The sequence below is a fragment of the Crocodylus porosus genome, unplaced genomic scaffold (assembly GCF_001723895.1).
Source record: "Crocodylus porosus isolate Cpor-Errol unplaced genomic scaffold, CroPor_comp1, whole genome shotgun sequence".
NCBI lineage: Eukaryota > Metazoa > Chordata > Crocodylia > Crocodylidae > Crocodylus > Crocodylus porosus.
The window spans coordinates 6,310,730-6,330,531 of NW_017728929.1; the positions used below are offsets into that span (position 1 = coordinate 6,310,730).

The 19,802-nt window shown below is 44.6% G+C and overlaps 1 protein-coding gene across 5 annotated transcripts in view; it reads left to right on the plus strand.

Annotated features, from left to right (window-relative positions):
- The window catches only part of EPHB1 (EPH receptor B1), a 321,721-nt gene that overhangs the window by 71,673 nt on the left and 230,246 nt on the right, over positions 1–19,802 (plus strand). For all 5 annotated transcript variants that reach the window (XM_019542959.1, XM_019542961.1, XM_019542963.1 and 2 more), the window contains exon 2: positions 18,071–18,135. In XM_019542959.1, coding sequence (XP_019398504.1) covers positions 18,071–18,135 — 65 coding nt within the window. The remainder of the gene's footprint in view (positions 1–18,070; positions 18,136–19,802) is intronic.

Sequence of the window (19,802 nt, forward strand, 5' to 3'; positions counted from 1 at the left end):
TGCATGCACCCCACTTTGGAGACGATGGCTCTAGAGCCCTGTGAAAGCAGACGTTCCAACTAGAGCTTATGCTAAGAGCTTATGATTGCAGCACAGCCAAAAGGAGATACAACCCCTCTGTATATTTTCTGTATCCTGACCTTAACTAATACACAATATAACGATTTTTTTTTGTATTTGTGCATGTGTGCCTGTGCCTCTGTCTGTAAGTTTAGAAATCTAAATAGATACTTTATGCGGTGTCTGCAACAAGTACTATAGAGCTTAATGTCACATACATAAAGAAAAATAAGATTTGCTCCTTGATAGATGTATAGAATTTCTTCCAGCATATAGCCAGATATTCACAAAGTTGTTGTTGCTGGGTGAAGGTACCTAATATGTTATTTCACTGCATTTTTCTATGTTTCATTGTGACATGTGTCTCTGGTGTAGCGTGCCTTGTTGAAATGCGTGTCAATACTGGATTCCAAGAAAATGCTGGGACTTCCTCTGTGTCTGGGGCTTTTTTTATTTTTGCCCAAAGTGGCACAGTTAATGCTCAGCTGACCTTCAACCAAGATTGAGATTTTGTCCACCTAGATCTATTTGTATGGAAAAGAGACTATGCGTAGCACTGCCCAGACCAGTATTGCCCTCCAAAAACCAATGTGTCCTTTCTTTTCCCCTGCTTTAGAAGGCCCATTATAAATGCAAAAGTCTAAAGGGCTTTTTATTTAAAAAAAGATAGGCAGCAAAATGCTTAGTATTGAATTGTTTTGTTGTTTAAAGGCTCCTCCATGGTTCAAACTCGTTTTGTTATTCTGTGGATAATCCTTGATCATAATGAATCCACGGGAGATTGATGGGGATTGCTCGTTATGCACTTGCAGAGCAGTTCCACTGTAATTCTACAGCAGCAAGAATGCACCATTAAAGGCAAAGAGCCATGGGAATGATGGGCCATAATTAGTTGTTGCTGTAATATTTTTGATTGAAAGCATATAGATACTGTAAGCGGCTCTTTCGGGAGCTGGTGCTCTTAGGAAACTGTTAGGAAGAGGAATGCTTATCAAATAGAGAAAGGGTGATTCCACTCTTACCTCGCCTACCTCTCCAGCACCATAATTAAAATGTCTGGCGGCTGTGGGAGAGCTTTGAGAGATGTCTTGGTGCTCAAAATGCACACTTCGGTACCAGGCGCCAGCTCATCCAGCGCATGAGAAGCACAGTGCAGAGCTCAGTGGAGGCTGCCCTCCTTTCTAATTAGGAATGAAAACTGTACCGAGGTTCTCCTGAATAATAGGCTCTCTGCAGGCCCGATCTGCGCTGGCTGTCTCTTTCCCTGTAGTGTCACTGCACAAGATTCTCTGCTTTTCTCATTCATTGTTTCGAGGCCTAGCCCATAAAAGGAAATCTAGAGGAGGTGAATCTCAACTGGATCATGGTCTTTCATCTCTGAATTTTGCGCTGTAGCAATCATTACTTTCTGACCAAAATTACAATGGCAACATTGAGTTACATAATTAAACACCAGTGACTGGAGTCTGATCCCCCTCACTCGCATAGAACAGCAAATATCTCATTGAAATCTATGGGAGTCTTTCCATCTACTTCAGTAAGCTTTGCATTGAAGCCTATTGTCAGCAAATACAAAATATTATGAGCAGGAGAGTAAAAGGGAGTAGCAATAAAAGTCCTGATGTGATCTCAGTCATGCGGTTTGCTATCATAAAAGTCATATTGTAGTTGAACTGGTAGAACCACCTATAGTTAAGGTTGCCTTATGCTGCTCATTTGTCTGTTTCTTAACCTGGGTCTGCAGTGTTTCACTCTGGACGCCTGCCTCAGGCTTTTTTTCCTGTTTCAAACCTTTGTTGAAAGTGGTGGCTAAAATGGTTTGGGCATTTCTAAGAGTGAAGTTAGGAGAAAATACCTTATTTTGCCTATTTTGCTGATGATTATTTCCAAACTTGGAACCCCCTGCTTGGGGTAGGGACATGATATTTATGAAGGGAGTTATGAGCATACTTTTTGCAGACTCCCTGAAAATCCACCCAAGCTGGGATATAGCCGAAAGCCTTCAGAACCGTGATGGCCAACATTTTTGGCAGCTGTGCCACAAGTTAAGCCCTGCTGCTCTTCCCCCTGCAGGCTTTTTTGCATGCTAAGCACAGTGGCTGTCCACGATGCTTGCGGCGTGCGTGCTGCAGTTTGGCCATTTTTGTTTTAGACATTGCAGTTGGTGGATGATACGCGTTAAAGTATATCGACTCTGGTGATGGAGATTTCTTCTGGACAGAACGTGCTGTCCAGACTGAGCACACCTCCTCCCCAGTGGCTGTGCGTGTCTCTTTGCAAGGTTGCACAGGATGAGGATGACTTTTCCTGATGCAGCTTCTTTTGGTTGCAGGAGGCACTAAGCTTTCCACATAGGTTCATGGATATTATGGCTTCCTTCTTACTCACTCACCCTTATGCAAAAAGTTGAGATGCTCAGGGAGTGACTCAAACCATGTGCTTCCTGCACCTCCACGCTCCCCACACTGGTATGCTTCCATCTTCAGACAGAGGGAACTAGCTCCAATAAACAGAAGACACTTTCCTCTCCCTTCCCTTTTAACCTTCTCAGTAAGGGATAGCAAACAGTGAAGTAAAGATGCTGTGTGGCGTAGGTGCTTACTGGCTATTGACTGGACCAAGACCAGGAATTCAGAGCTGTCGGGTTTCTCCTTCTCCCACTCTTCTCTCCAAAGTTCTGCTCTCCGTGCAGGTCTCGAGTCTGATGTACCACCTCATGCTGGGGAGCTTGGCAAGCCTCTCTCATTGTTTCCAGTAGCTGGCTTTCTTTCTAAACCTTTTTGCCATCTGTTACAATCACTTCTTCTGTTTTCTCATTTTAACTTAATTTCTGCTTTTCCCTTTTGATCTTCCCAGTCTTGCCTACACTTTATGCCTATGACCATCTACAAGAAAGCTTTCCCTTTTCACTTAGGACAATGTCCATGATTGCTCTCTCTCAGTGATGAGCTTCTGTGTTTCCTGTTTGAAGATAAACCAACTGAGCCAAGGATTCCCTTGAAGAATGCACTGGTCATAGATGTTTCTTCCCAGTCTCTCATAGCAGAAGATCCTATTTATCTTACTTTTTGCTTTCCAGATTTTGTAATGTAACCTGTTCTTGACTTCTTGGTGTCTGCTGTCTGCCAGATCTAAATAATGCACTGGCTCCACTGAACTCCTTTTGTCCCATTATGATCTCTCCTTTCTGTTTGCTAGATGCTTTTGTTGTGGGCAACTGTCAAGCATGTTCTTCTGCACAAGGGAAGCCTGAAATATGGAGTTTGGTATATAGTTTGGATAGCAGATCTCAATGAAAAAGTATGTCTTCGTTTCCCTGAGGTTCAAATATGGTTCTTCGAGGAACTACCTCCTAGCGGGAAGAATGATGACATAAGATGATGTAAGATCCCAGGTCTCATTCCACCTCTAAGACTCTAATTGGCAGTTATGAAGCTTTGAGTCATTTAAGTCACTAAATATGATCCTATTCCATCCTACACAACAGCCGAAATTCCCCCAAAGCATCGAGATTGCTTATGTTACCTCCATCTTAATCTAATGAGATCCATAAGAAACTGGGCTTAGCCTATTGCATAGGTTGGGAAGCAACCAAGTATAGCCACTTAGGCATTTAACTTTGTTTGCATAATGAAGGGTGATTGCAGAGAGGATGGAGATTGGTTTTTCTTTGTGGCCGTAGGAGACAGGACTAGTAGCAATGGCCTCAAGGGGAAATTTAGGAGGAGATTAGGAGGAACTTTCTGACTATGTAAGTGGTCAAGCATTGGAACAAGCTAGCTAGAGAAAATTGTGGAATCTCCATTCTTAGGATTTTTCAAGGACAAGTTGGGCAGACCCTTGACTGGGATGGTGTAGTCAGGGATGATCCTGCCTTGAGCAGGGGGCTGGACTAGATGAGCTTGTGAGGTCCATCTCTACTTTCCTATAGTCCTATCTTGTAACCCTGTCTGGTAAGGGGTTAAAGATCCCAGATCTTTATAGTTGGATAGAAGCCACACAGTGATTGCCTGGCACTAAGATGCGATGCTGGTGCCCTTTTTTTGCCCAGTAGGCTTATGGATAAGGCAATTGCTCAGGGGGTGGGTAAATTGGGGTCATTCATTTTAAAAAAAATAAAACCACCAGTAGCACTGGGCCAGAACCCAGGCCTTCCCCCTTCTAGGGCAATGACCGTCTCCCTGGGCTGCCTTTTTACACTCCCTATGCCTTACTGTTTTTCTGCCCCATGACTCTTGTATTCCTTTTTATCTACTGCAACAGGGAAGAGGAGATTATCCTCAGCCTTGCCTAGTCTGTGGCCTGATCTTTGGGGCATTCTCCAGGGAAGCAGGAGGCATGGATTCAAATCCTCACAGGGTGAGGTGGGCCTAGAAGCCGGGGTGCCCCATTTTACAGCAAGTGTCTCGAACACTGCGCTGTTGGGCAACAGATAGCTATCACTACTGGTTCCCCTCAACCCCTTACTTGACATTGAATTTAATATTGCTGCCTGTCAAATGCAAGGAGAGACATCTGCATCTCTTCTGCATGAGCTGGGTTCAAATGCTGCATCTCCCCTCTTAGTAAGTTTGAAGGATCTTGATCCCGACATGAGAGCTGCTCCTAACTCTGCACAGAGAGAGAATGGGAAAGACGCTTGTGCCTCCCTGGGCAGGACAGGATCACTTTCTGGAGGTCCAGAAGACTGCTTGCTTCCCACTGCCAGAATTGAAGAGGTATGGGCCTCTGCAAGTGAGAATGAGGTTAGCCTGGAGGGGCTTTTAGGCTGCTTATGGAGTGAATGAGACTGGAGTACCTTGGAGATGTAGCAGGATCACCCTCCTGAGGCATGATTTTGGAATGAATTGAAGCTAAGCCCTAGATGCCTAAAGTGGGAAAGTATCCGAGCTTCTGCTTTGCCCTGCTGCCTTAATATATGCTTTATTTTATATTGCCTTTCACCCTGTGATTAGTTGCTCTTCTTGCAACAGGTGCATTCTTCTGCCCCTTCGTATAAATTAAACCTCTGTACATGACCTCACAAAAGCCTCCAATTTTGTCAGCTGAATGAGAAGTGCTGAGGAGGATCCTTTTGAATTACAGAGGCCTACTGAAATGTGTCACCATACTTTGCCTGCTCCATGATGGTACACATGTGTTGGTTCTTAGTAATAGATGCATCGCAAATCCCTTTGGGGTTAAGAGAGGAGTTATAATCATAGAAAATGAGGGTTGGAAGGGACCTCAGGAGGTCATATCTAATCCAAACCCCCTGGTCAAAGCAGGATCAGCCCCAACTGGATCACCCCAGTCAAGGGTTTGTCTAGCTGGGCCTTAAAAATCTCCAAGCATGGAGAGCCTGCAACCTTTCTGGATAACCTGTTCCAGTGCTTTACTATCCTCCTACTGAGAAAATTCTTCCTAATATTTAATATAAACTTCCCTTGCTGCAATTTGAGACCGTTGCTCCTTGTTCTGTCATCTGCCACCACTGAGAACAGTCCAGCTCCATCTTCTTTCAAACTACTCTTCAGGGAGTTGAAGACTGCTATTAAATCCCCTTTGTCTCCTCTTCTCTAGACTAAATAAATCCAGTTTCCTCATCTTCTCCTTAGAAGTCATGTCCCCCAGCCCCTAAACCATTTTTGCCCTCCACTGGACTCTCTCCAGTTTGTCCACATCCTTTCTTCAAAACTGGACACCATACTCCAGATGTGACCTCACCAGTACTGAACAGAGGGGAATAATCACTTCCCTTGACCTGCTGGCAGCACATCTACCAATGCAGCCCAATACGCCATTAGCTCTCTTGGCAACAAGGGCACACTGTTGGCTCATATTAAGCTTATTGTCCCCTGTAAACCACAGGTCCCTTTCTGCAGAGCTGCTGCCCAGCCAGTCTGCCCCCAGCCTGTACTCGTGCATAGGATTGTTTCTTCTTAAGTGCAGGACTTTGCACTTGTCCCTGTTTAATTTCATGACATTTCTTTTGGCCCAGTCCTCCAATTTATCTAGGTCACTCTGAATCCTAGCCTTACCCTCCAGCTGCTCCCCCCAGCTTGGTTTCATCTGCAGAGTTATTTAGGGTGCACTCCATCCCATCTTCCAGGTTGTTGATGAAGATGGTGAACAAAAGTGACCCCTGGGGCACTCCTCTTGATCCTGGCTGCCAACTAGATCTTGAGCCATTGATTAATACCCTCTGAGCCTGATGCTCCAGCCAGTTTTCTATTCATCTTACAGTCCATTCATCCAGCCTGTACTTCCTTAGCTTGCCTGCAAGAACATTGTGGGAGACCGCATCAAAAGCCTTGCTAATGTCAAGGTACGACACAGAGCAAGTCACCTCATCATAGAAGGCAGTCAGGTTTGTCAGGCGTGACTTGCCCTTGGTGAATCCATGCTGGCTGTTCTCAATCATCTCCTTCTCCGAGTGCTTCAAGATGGATTCCTTGAGGACCTGCTCCATGATTTTTCCAGGGACTGAGGTGAGGCTTACTGGACTAGTTCCCTGGATCCTCCTTTTTCCCCTTTCTTAAATATGGGCACTGTTTGCCCTTCTCTAATCATCTGGGACCTCTCTTGATAGCTATAAGTTTTCAGAGATGACGGCCAGTGGCTCTGCAGTCACATCAGCCAACTCCCTCAGCACCTTTGGTCTGGTGATCTATAGCAGACCCTCACCACAACATCACCCTTGTTGCTCTCCCTTCTGGCCCTAACCCAGAGACTTTCAACAGGCCAGTCTCCAGTTTTGTACTGGAGCTCTGACCAATCATACAGCTCTTTTACAAGCCGGGCTCCAACACTTTTCTTGATATTCCTTACTATAATGCTATATCAGACCACCAAAAAGCTTCCAGTCAGAGTGGAGATAAAATACCAAATGGATGGTAAGCTATTTAACTTAACCTGACTCAGAGCCAAAATCAAGACCATCCCAACCTCAGTCATCAAGCTCCAGTATCCTGATGATGCTGTAGTGTGTGCTTACTTAGAAGCAGACTTTGAGGTAATCATCAACATCTTTACCGAGGCATACGAGAAAATAGGACTGACGCCTAACATTCAGAAAACTGAGGTTCTCCTTCAACAAGCTCTTAATGAGTAATGCCCAGCTCTACTAATTCAGATTCATGATGAGATTCTGGAGAAATTTCCTATACCTTGGAGGCCATCTCTTGCAGAAGGCTGACATATTGACAAAGAAATCCAACATCACCTCAGAAGTGCAAGGGTAGCCTTCAGACACCTAAGGAAACTGGTGTTCAAAGACTGTGATATCAGATCTGAAACCAAACTCATGGTTTATCAAGCAGTCATGATCCCCACTTATTTTATGGAGCTGAGACATGGGCCACATACAGGAGATACCTCAAGTTGCTGAAGAAGTACCATCAACACTGTCTGCAGAAGATCCTTTGAATCCAGCAGGAAGACAGAAGCACCAATATTAGCATCCTCTTGCAAGCAAACATCATGAGCGTGAAGGTGATGATCATTTGACAGCAACTTTGCTGGGCCCAAGTCATCTGGGTGTCTGACTCCAGATTCCAGAAGCAAGTTTTATTCTTCCAGTTCAGTCAAGGTGTATGCTCAGGAGGATGGCAGAGAAAGTGCTCTAAGAACATCCACAAGGCCAGCTTGAAAAAATGCAACATCAACATCAACTTGTAAGAAACTATTGACCAGAACTGCTCCAAATAGAGTAAGAGTCTTGCAGGGATTTCAGTTCTTTGAAACCTTACGCCGACAACTGGATGGAGAAGTGGGAGTGGCAGAAACAGCATGTCACACATCAAATCGAGAACTTGGAGCCACCCACCCTACATGGAAACACATGCCCAAGTTGCAACAAAGTCTGTCAATCCTGGATCAGCCTCATTGGCCATCTTGGGACCCACAGATAGAGCAATCAAAGAAGACAATCATCCTCACTTGTGAGGAACTACCAATGATTAAATTATACTAGCTTACCTTCAATTACTCTGACACTGCTCATCCTACCCCATCCATCACCTCTGCATCCCATCTAACTCTGCAGAACCTTTTTCAGGGAAAGTCAGGAGAAGAAATGCAAGCAGGGCAAGGTTACTTGCTGCTCTTGGGAGCAAGCAAGCCCTCCCCAACACCCCTCCTCTCCAACCAATTTGTGTCTGGAACGTGAGAATAACATCACAGATGGATATCCTGTTCCACAAAGAGTATGTTCGTGCATTCTAATTGCTGGCATCTTTACTTGTTACTGGTGTAATTGTGAGTAGACGTTTGTTTTTGTATTGATAATTAGGCAGTGGAACAGATGGTGAAGGCTTAGTTTAAAGTAATGTGTCCATTAAAGAAAATCTACTGTATACAGCTGAAGATTCTTCACTCTAACAGAACTTAAGTTTCTCTAACAGAGTTCCTCTTTCCCTAACAAGGGCTCCAGCCACTCCTGCGTGGTCGGTAGGCCTGTGCAAAGCGGCTAGTATTCGTTTCGGTTTTGGATTCAGATTCAGGTCTGGCTGATTCAGGGGAGAGCGATTTGATTAGGTGATTTGAATCACTGTCCCAAATCAATTCAGACGAATCTCATTTGGAGATTTGGCTGCTGCTGAATATAGGCTGAATCTCCAAATAAGCCCTATCACCCACCTGCTCTCCCAGCCCCACCATGGCTGCCCCACCTGGCCTCAGCTCCTGGCGCTTAAAAAAACAAACAAAAAAACCCCCCCAAAAACCCAAAACAAAACAAAAAAAAGGCCCAACTCACTGGCTCCTGCTAGGCGTGCAATCCTTGCTGCCCCCCACTGCTCCACACTGCGTGGGGGGGCTCTGCCATGAATTGCTAGAAGACCTGAGTCTGCTGCAGGACCTGGTGAGTAGGGCCCCTTTTTTTTTTTTTTTTTTTTTTTTTTTAAGAGCTGGGAGCTGGGCCAGGTAGGGCAGCCATGGGGAGAGGGAGAGCTAGGAGAGCAGGCAGAGGTCAGGGGGGCACTCGGGGCTGGGGGAGCAGGCAGGGGATGGGGCCTGGCAGGGGTCCCCCCATGGTTCCCTCCTCCAGCCCCCCTTTCCCGCTCCCTACTTACCAGCATGGAGTCCGGGTCCATCTCCCTGCGACAGCGAGCAGGGGCAGCCCGAATCTCTGAAGCTCTCCGCATCATTTTCGAATTGATTTGGAGGGCTTTGAATTGATTCATACCTTTTAATTGGTCTCCTGATTTGATTCGGATTTGGAGATTCAGCCGCCGACTCTCCTCTGAATCAAATCAGCACCCAAAGCTTCGCACAGCCCTAACTAATGGTCGGTTTTATCTGATGAAAACTCAGGTCACTAAACACGGGCTTGCTTACTTTCAAGTGAATATGCTGAGAGACCCATTATAACAGGATATTCAGGATGGTGGGAGCACATTGTGCAGCTGCTGCTTCTTGTGTCCTTGTCATAAACTATGTATTTTTCCAGAATCATGCACAAGTGATGGCTCTTTTCATTGCTGCAGTGAGGTGTGCCTTTGTGCAGGTCTCACCAAGGAGTTGGCAAACAAGCATGCACTCCGTACTCTGCACTTTAGTGTTTGGGAATACAGATGCAAGGTGAATCCTTTAAAAAGGGGTTCAGTCCTAGTAGGCAGCATTACCGAATTAGCTCTGGGCTGCACAGGAAGGGAGCAGGTAGGGAGAGCAGGGATAGGCAGATGGGAATGGAAATACAATAATGGACCCAGATCTGCTGGCCTTGGGATCCCACTGATGCTGAACCTTTGCTGAGGTCTGAGAAGGGTCTTCACCTTTCCTTCCTTTTCCCTTCCACCCTCTCCCCTCTGCTTGTTTCTTTTGATGAGAGATCTCTTCAGCATGCACTTGGGGTGAGTCCCGTTAGTGTTCTTTATAAGATGTCCATTTTCATAATGTCTAAGACATTTTTCTGGGGTAGACAGCTTGGGGGATGTGGATGGAAGATGGACTTTGGGAGGGCTGTCTTCATTTCTGGTTCTGGCATGAGTTTCCTGTTGCAGAAGTGATGACAGTGGGATCTTTGTCATGAGGTCTCAGCAAACCAGCTCCCTTTTAGATTTCTGTTGTGAGAAGAAGTCAGAGGTGCAAAGAGGAAGTCTTGGAACAAGGAGAGAGCATAGCTGTGAGGGAAGTCCTTTGTCCCCTCCAGAAAGTTTGAGTAATTCAAATAAGCTTTGAAATGAGCACTTTTGCCTTCCTGATTTTCTTCTAACTTGCAAGTCTAGAGTTTTTGAGCCATGCTGTTGGAGACTAAGGAGAGAAGGGGTTATAGCTGCATCAGTGAAAACCTTGGGGAACATTTACTCTGGGTGAAGCCACTGTAGATGGCTGGAAATGTATGATGAAGTAAAATTAGTGTTCCTATAAATGTATGAAATCCAGCTGGAATAGCAGCTCAGGGTGTGTCAAGCGTACTAGGAAACGTATCTTACCTGTACTGGAAAATAACATTATACAGAACATCCAATTAAAGAGATTTATTGAACACTGCAGGGACTTAGAGATATTATTTAAGGGATAAATTTTGCCGCAGGGGTCGTCCCATTGATTTAGAGCTGCAACAGCATGCATGATGTCGATTTCATACAACATGGCTTATAATCTTGTACCAGTTCTAGGAGCTGTAGAATGAGTACGCAATAAATAGCTCAACTTTAAGCTGCTACACATGTCTGGGGTTTGGCAATTGTTTGCATTCTTAACAATGACATAATGTGTTAGTTGCATAGGCTTTATACATATTATTTCTGAGCATCAGCCACATTTTAATCACTTTCAGCATATCATAATAAACATTCAAAGTGCCCTATGTACCCAAATACTTGGTCTAAGAACCTTGTGGAATTCAGTAAGATGGATATTTAAAAGGCCGTATATGTATCAAGAGCGTAAGCTTGTTGGGGGAAAGTCGCATGTTGTATGGAAGCGTAGTACCTAGCACGATGAGCTTCATTTCTGATTAGGGTTTGTGTACGTTTGCTGCCAGTGCAAAATAATGAGTAATAGAAATGTGTGATTTCTAGGGTTGCAGAATATGTCATTCAGAGTGTTTCTTTACCTTGAGCACACGTCGTTATAATACACCACCTGATGTTTCAGGTTAGGCTTTAATGCTGCAGTTAAAGACCTTTTGCCTTTCCATTCCAGTGCCTCAGCCTTCTGTGCAACGTGGTGGAAAGGGATATTTAGGATACACTAGGACAGGATATGCTAATGACTGTCCAATAAAGAAAACACAAGTAACAGCTGGAAGGGAGTTCAGAAGAACCTTGCAGTCTAGAAATTTTCCAAGATTTCCTTAAAAATTAAATACAGAGCCAACCTAGTTGGTATTAACTAGTTCTGCATAATTAAGCCGGATAGATAACTTGGTGTGTACATACTTTGTTTTCTGCTGGTTGACTTTCATTCTTTTTCTGCTCCTCCTTTTTTGAGGGTGGGAAGCACAATAAAGAAGCTACATTATAGATTCCCTGCAGTTTAGCAGATGAAGATTGAAAGATGAGATATGCAGGGCACAAGCCTTTATTATCTTAGCATGTTAATTTGCTCTTTGGCTTGATACTTTTAGGTATCCCCTATGGTGTTAGTTCTGTCAAAACTTCAGCTTTTGTTGTTGTCTGTATGAAAGTATGGCACCCTCTTGGTTTCCATCTGATACAGATTAGTCAAGTAAAATGTCTTGTCTGCAGCTTTTGGACCACTTAGCCTTGTTTTAAGCAGTCTTATTTCCATGCGACTCTCAGACAGGACTGGGAAGACACCTGTCTGCTATGTTTGCTCCACCTTTTCTGTGAAGTAAATGTGGAGCCACATCCTGGAAGTTTGGAGGAAAAGAGAGTGCATTTCTTGCGGTTACTCTCTTGCGCGCACGCTAGAAATAGAAGATAGCTAGTCACTCTCAAGGGACCTGGGAGATTGATTCAGTCCCTTCTTGCTTTGGGAGGTATTAAAGAACTTCCCTGTAGGGGTCCTGACACTGTGACTTTGGTGATCTTAATGGGATTACATGCTGACCTGCAGTTGCAGTTGTCAACTTTTCAGACTGTTATTAGACATGTGAAAAGGAAAAAAAATAGGGAAGAGCTATAAAAAGGAGCAAGCGGATGGCCTGAAAAGGAGAGGAGAGGTGAGAATCAAAGATTAGGTGACAGTAAACCAAGGGAGATGCTGCTTTCGGACAGGGAGAAAGGGAGAGGTGTGAAAAGAGGAATGAGGGAACAACAAGTGAGATTGTGAAAACAACATGGAAGGGATGGGGAGACGGCTTTGAGGCTTCCTGTCTGATTAATGATGCTCAGGCTGTGATCCGTTGTAATTCCCTCATTAGCAAGCCAAGAAAAGTAATTTTACACTGGCCCCTGACCGCCCTCCCCCTTCCCTTCTGTCCCCCGCTCTTCTCCAAGTGATTGATTGCCTTGGTGCTGTGTGTGTGTTGTCCGATGTGCCACCGAGGTGGGGCTTAGTGAGTAAGAAATTTTCAAATGCCCCCTTAGAGAGAGCTGCCTCCTGGGCAGCCTGGTACATGGCTGTTTTATGCCTTCTGAAGCATGTGGTTATTCACAACCTGCTATTTTGCATCTAGATGGTAATCACAGGTTCAGGTTCTGAGTATCTGTACGTGTAGCTGTCTGAATACTAGAAAGGCCTACACAACCTCACAGAAATACAGGTACAAGTATTACAGCAGCAGATTGCTCCCAGCTGATGGTTTTATTTACACGTGGCCCTGGCAGGACTGTAGTCCCTTATGACTTTTTCTTTCCAAAAAGACTCTTTTGATGTGGCTGGTAAAATAGTGGAGAGAGAGGGTTGGGTTTCAGGAGAGAGCTTGCTCTGTGTGATCCCAGGGGGTCAGCAATGCAAGCTGGGGCGAGTCTGCTTCCTTATGAACTTTCTGGCCTCAGCATCCTTAGCAAAGATCTCTTTCTTACAGCTCTGCCTGCCTGCTGCATCACTGATTTGCTAGAGATAGGATCCTGGCTGGGAGGAACCCCTCAGGCCTTGAGCATGGGGTTGGTGGAGTCCTTTTTACCAAGGTGAAACCTATGATCCCTGCAAGATATGCATTTACATAAGAGGGAGGCGGAGAAAACTTTGCTGTCTCTCTCCTGCCCCCAGCTGTGCCCCATTCCTGACCAGTATTTCTTAAGAAGAGAGCCTCTTGCAAAATCACTTGGCAGTTCCAGCTCAGTGTTCCACAGATGCAGCTTTTTCTCCTGAGATGAGAGCTGTGTAATTTGGCACATGTGTGACCCTTGACTAGGCAACATCCTCCCCTGCCTGGGAGAGGCCTGCTTGGGGTCAGCCTCTAATCCACTGTCTGCAGAAGCTTTTCATCTGCCATAAATGAATAGGTCCGAGGAGACCGAAGAGACTAACGGAAAGAACCCTGCAGTAATAGAACCAAACACTCATTTGTCATGTTGGAGCAGAGCAGTGTGACAGGCTGCTGCTGCTAACACTAATCCCCCCGTGTATTACAGTCATGCACCGCGGCACAGATAAGAAAGTCGAGCTCCAACGAGGAGGATGCGAACCTCCCCCTTGTCACTGCAGAGTCTGATGGGCAAAAGCAAAACATATTTGTTAACAACGATGATTTTTTTTTTTTTAACTGCACGAGTCAACAGTTTTGAACAATGTCAAACGCTGCCAAGTTCTAACAGCCGGGGCATTGCAGAAGTCAGTGCAGAGGAAGCACCTTACTGGCCGAAGTTTATCAAAAGTACATTCCAGTGTCAGAGCACCGCCAAAAAAAGCACTCCGGGGAAGCCAGTTATAAGTGTGTTGAACTGCTGCACAGGAAGGGAGATGATGGAGTGAAAATCTTTTCTAAATAAACACTGGTTAAAAGTGCCTTTCCTGTAATTGAACACAGCCAGACTATATATTAAAAGAAGGAAAGAGAGGAATTATGGGTAAATGAGAACAATCTTTGCTGACATAGGTTAGTAGAATTATTCATTTCCTTATTTACGACGGAGGGTAGGGAGGCTGGTCTAGTGGGTAGGAACTCAAGAGATCTGGGTTCATCCCCACTTGGACACAGCTGTCCAGTGTGACTTCCTTGGACAAGGAACTTTAATCTGCCTTGGGCTTCTATTCCCCATCTCTGAATTAAGGCTGACACTTTAACTCATAAGGCTGTTGTGTAGATAAAATCCATTAATAATCATGAGGCATTCAAGTACCACAATAGGCACTCAAGGTAGGGGGATGCTTAGCATGGAAGGCTGGGTCCCATTTCCAAGGCTCAGCACTTGCTTCTGCATGTTCATTTATGCATTGGCACGCCCACCTGTTTATTTGAACGACTCCAGTAAGGATTAATGGCTGTTTAATGAGGTGTATGGCAGTCCTTGCAGATGCATGCTTGTGAGGGAGGAAATCATATTTGTAATTTGTGCAAACACAGGGCCCTTCGCGAAACGCCCTTTTTGTAGAGGAGCTTAAGGCTGACCTGTGTTGATACCAAAGTGTGCTAAAGGATGCAGGCCGGTAGAATTGTGTAAGTAGCTGGCTTAAGCAATACACATGAAGAGCTTGGAAACCCAGGCTCTGGGGCTACCAAGTACTCAAGTAATATTGTCAGGCATGTGGCTGAATGGGAATTCAGTAAGCGGGACTGAAGCACACGTCTCCAAAAGTGCGTTTTTTGACCCGCATTAAGTTATAGATAAAACATGTTGGATAAGGTCCCAGCAGTTCATAAACTAAGAAAGAAGCTTGAAAATAGCCAACTTTGTTGACTTTCTTGTCACAGAATAAGGGAAAAATAGGGCTGGAAGAGGCCCTGGAAGGTCATCCAGTCCAGTTGTTCTCCCCCCTTCTTCGCTACTCCAGTTCAAGGTGGGCCCATCCCTATATAAACCACTTGGAAACTTCTAATGAAGGAGATTCTACAACTTCTTCCTTCCTTTCTCTTTTTACACTTTTTTCCACTGGCCAGATTAACTGCTACTATTCTTTCAGTCAAGTCAAGTCAGTCCTAAGGCTGCAGCAACCGTTGGGGCACCTTTGATGCTGTAACAACCCACCCCCACTTCAATGAGGTTAGTTGAGTTACCTTGCAACATTAGTAATAGTTTGGGCAGAGTGACCTGGTGGTACCCATCTCCTCCTGGTATACATGGCAGTTGGCTTGCAAGGAAGCTTATCCACCCTTTGAGAAAGTCTTGTTTTTAGTCCAGCTGGGTGCCCACATGCCCTCTTTACCCAGGCTAGCCCAGGTGGGGGTGCAGGTTTAGTCGCCAACAGTGCAACCATGGTTTACTAGTTTACGTGGTACCAGATGACAGACCAAGAGAGGCATGGTCTGACAAGGACTATTTTTTATTCGTTAAAAATTATCTCCCTGCCCCCCCACCCCGATCCGCCACCTTTTTTTTTAATTCGGTTTGAGCTCCTGTTAACTCTTACAAACCAGATTCTGATACCACCCTACCTGTGGCTCTTTCCATTAGCATGGCTTTCGGCAACATTACACCTGCTGCTTTGGCTTCCCACCCACTGCCCCCGCCAGGTCTGCGGTGGTGATTTTCCATCTCTCCTCGCTCTTGGATTTGGTTGTCTCTCCTCTGTCCCTCAGCATACATCCTCAGAGTTGTGTGTATCCTATTTCTCAGCCCTGACACTTCTCACCGTTTCAGCACGAGTCACGCAGTTGTAAGTGTTTTTTGGAAAGCTGCTAGTAGCTGTAGTGACTGTGTTGGCCATTGATAGTTTGCCGGGGAAGTCTAAAGGGAACAAAGTACTTTGACTTGATGGCATCTACAGCTTGACTTACTGAAGTAAATTTTGGATCTCTGCTGCGGTAAGAGGCAAAGCCATACGCAATGTTGTGTTCCCATATTCACAGGGAGAGGCCTGGTATTCCAGGCCTCAAGTTGGGCCGATCAAAGCTTAGGTCTCTGCTCTCCTGCAAACTCCCTATGTGGCCCTGGTCAAGTCAGTCTGCTGCTCTGGTCCTCACCCAGGGGAAGAAAGGAAAAATACATTAAGAGTTTGTAAGGTACCTAGGTATTGTGGTGATGGGGCCATATAACTACCTTACAAAGATGCAGTGATTGTAAGGAGAGTTTTGATACAAACTAGAAGTTGAGATACGCCACTGATCTCTGAACCTTTTTTCTGTGCTTAATTTGGGTGGGATTCCTTATCTTTCGTATGCTACTCACTTCACTTTCACCTCTGCAGGACCCAGGCCTAATCAGCAGCACTTAGGAAGAGGGAATGTGAAACATTAGTCAAGGGAGGCTGGGTGGAGGTTGCTGGTCAGATTGCTGTAACCTCACATCCCTGAGCAGCTAGCAAAAGGGTGGGTGGAAAGATTAATATTTCCCGCTTGTGATGGCTGGAATGTTCACGGAGAGATTAGACGCAACAGCATTTGGATTATTCATTTAATTGTACTCATTTTATTTCCCACCCATTCATCTTTTTGGCTCCTCCTGTTTATCTTTCCAGCCTTCATTTCCTCATATTGATATGACCGTGGAGTACAAATTTCTTGGGGAGAAAGTGCTGACTTTTTAGGCATATTAGATAGTATCTGGACTATAAAGGAAAAATCTGACTGAGCAAAAGGGGTGGTTGGGAAGAGTCAGATAGGATAGACATGAGTGACAAATTTCTTTTCACATTTGGTAAAGACACTGGAACCAAGCAAATTAATCTGTGCGTCTGCCTTACTGCAAACAAATAAATAAAACCTGAAGGATTTTTCCCATCTGTCTGTATATATTGTCATTATCACTATTATTTTCAATCTTGTAAAAGGAGGACAGGGAAAATATTAGCTGCATTACAGCTTTTTACTATTTCCCCCAAAAATCCTCCGTAAGAAAACAAACAAACCATTCCAAAACAAAAAATCTCGCTCTGATGCTATTATTTATTATTCATTTATCTGTCTGATTTTTGCCGTGTTGGATAATAAATGTATGCAACAGCTCAGTACAACGAACAGATGCCAATGCATAAAACAGGATATCCAATGTTGTTGATCAAAGCGACCAGCTGTTAGTGACTAATGCAAAGACCATAGAATTGGCTGCTCTCAGTCTCCTTGTTCACTGGGAAAAGAAACTGGATCAGTGTCTATGGATCCACAAACAACTTGCCATAGGGTGAAACAGGATGTTAGCTACTCTGTGATAACTGCTTTGGGTGCACACTCTTCAGTCTTGATAAATGTGTGGCAGCTTACCATGCTTTGAACTCTTACCGCAGAGTAAGAGAGTTCACGCAGGCAGCTTCAGTGCACTAGCTGACATGCTACAGGCATACCCCTTCATATACCTTCTGCAAATGTATTCATGTGCCTACACGCTGGGACTTTGCATCAGGTCTCTTTTCCTTAATTGTAATAATGTAGCTGGGATTTTGTGCATTTTAGTCGGGGCCTTCTAGAAGTACACCTTATCACACTAACAATCTTTTATAGGTAAAATTAGCTTCTATTTTTTTAGGCTGTCAACTCAAATTCAGAGATAGTGTTTAAGGGTTTTCAAGCTTTTTTTTTTATTATTATTTGTGGACCCCTTTGGAAATTTCAAATGGAGGTGGGGACTCCATAATCGGCTTTTATGGACCTGTTAGACAGTCTGCAGACGGCTGAGGATCCATGGACCGCAGGTTGAAAACCATGGCTCTAAGTCAAGGGGTAAGGTGGGGTGCTGGGTTTTGCTAACAGTAGGTCTGGTCCTGAGTCTTTACTCTGGACTGCATCTGATTGATTTCCTGGGGAGGATTGCCTGAGAAACAGGAGGGTCTCTCCACGGATGTACTCTGTGAAGAATGTGGACTTCAGCAGCTGTTCAGTGTATTGGGGGATCCATTGTATTATTTCTAAAGAGCTCCAAGAGTCTGATCTCGCACCCACTGAAGTCAGTAAGAGGTTTGTTATTGATATTAATATGTACAGAATCAGACTCCCAATGCACTTCCAGTATGCTTGTAATTTTGTTCTAAATATCTAGAGTGCTAGTAATTCATTTATTTCGATTCCCTTATGTGTCCTCAGAAACCTTGATGGATACCCGGACGGCTACAGCTGAGCTAGGCTGGACTGCGAATCCTTCTTCAGGGGTAAGTGGATGTCACAACATTCTTGTCTTTTTTTTGCACATTTATCACATGTTGCAGGTTTTATGCTCATTTTCCTGAAATGCTGATATGACTCTAAAGCCTTTTTTTTTTCTTGGCAAGAGTTGCCTTTGGCCCACAGCAAAAATACTCGTGGAACTGCGTCACCAAAAAGGGTTTTCTCCATTTTTACACAAAACTAGGGAAAATCCCCAAATTATGCATATTTTTTTCTGAATGTAAAAGAAATTGCATTCCCTTGTCCAAGCATCTGATAACCTGTGAATCCTAAGGTGAATTCCCCGAGTTATGCACCTCAGTGTGATGTGGCCAGGATTATCCTGATGGCCCCGATACCATTTTCGGGGAATGACTCCCTGATGGAAAGTTGTTGCATCTGCTGTGCCTCTCCTGCTGTAAACCCACTACAGATTCTTTGCCATCTTGCACACACACGCACGCAGTGGGGGCAGGTAGGACATTCCTGGCATGTTTTCAGTCAGCTGCAAAGCAGTGATCTTCACCCACTTCTGAGAATTGGCTCTGTGGAACATGCTTTTGCTCTGCACGGCTGTTTTGCCTACTCACTCTCAGATGGCACCAGCCCCCACTGGTCCCACATTCTGATGACACACAGCATGTGGCCAGGAAGAGGTTATCTTTCAAGAAACAGCCGCACAGTGGAAGAGGATTTTATTTTATTTGTATGTATGTATTATTTTTCTGTAGAACCTAATGCTGAGAGTTGTAGCATTGCAATGCACTTGGCAAAGCAGTGAGTCAGGTTCTGCTGGTGCACTAACTATGTAGGAACCACACAGCAGTGAGCGTGTGGCTCACGTATAGTTTATGAACATCAGAATCTGTTTTACTGTGGGAGGGAAGGTTGACTCATAAACTGGGAAAAATGCAGGACGGGGGCTGGAGAAATGGGGAGAAGATGAGGAAAAAAATTCATTGTGGGGGATGAGGGAGTAGAGAGGCAACATGGAGTGCACGAGGACAGTGGGCTGGAAATTGTGCCCCTGTAGTCTCCTACCCTTTGCCAGGAGCCAAGAAGTTGGAGCGAGATTCCCAGCAAGAAAGCGTAACAGAAGGCTGCTGTAGATAAAAGAAACTGGCAGCACTGGGTCAAAAACCAAAGCATAATGGCTCCAGAAATCCTCAACTCTCATCATCTGCAGAGGAGGGAGATTTCTCAAGAGATGAAGTAAAAAAGGAGCATCTACAAGTGGCTGCCTGATGGTTCAAAAATAGAAAAAAAATCTTATAGTTTCTTCTTCTAGTTCCTGGGCAGTGTTGTGAGATGCTTCAGATTTGAGGGACGCAAGGTCTTCCAAGACTCAGGCCTTAGTAGCAAAGAGAAAAAGCTTTATGTGAGAGGTTGCCTTCTCTCTCTTTATCTTTGCCTTCCAACAGAAATGATCTCAAATCTGAGTCTACATATCCAGCAAAACCTAGGAGGGCTATAATAGCTATAAAACCAAAGTAGTCTTCACAATGATATCGAGGATAGAAGCTGCCATGATTTCTTTTCTGTAGCAGATTGCACAGAAGATATTTCTTCCTGGAAAAAAACCATTACAGACAAGTTTGTTGATGCAGACCAAAGAAAAATCTATGAAGCCTCCAATGCTTCTGTTGCTGATATGAAAGCGTCACTTCGGTAT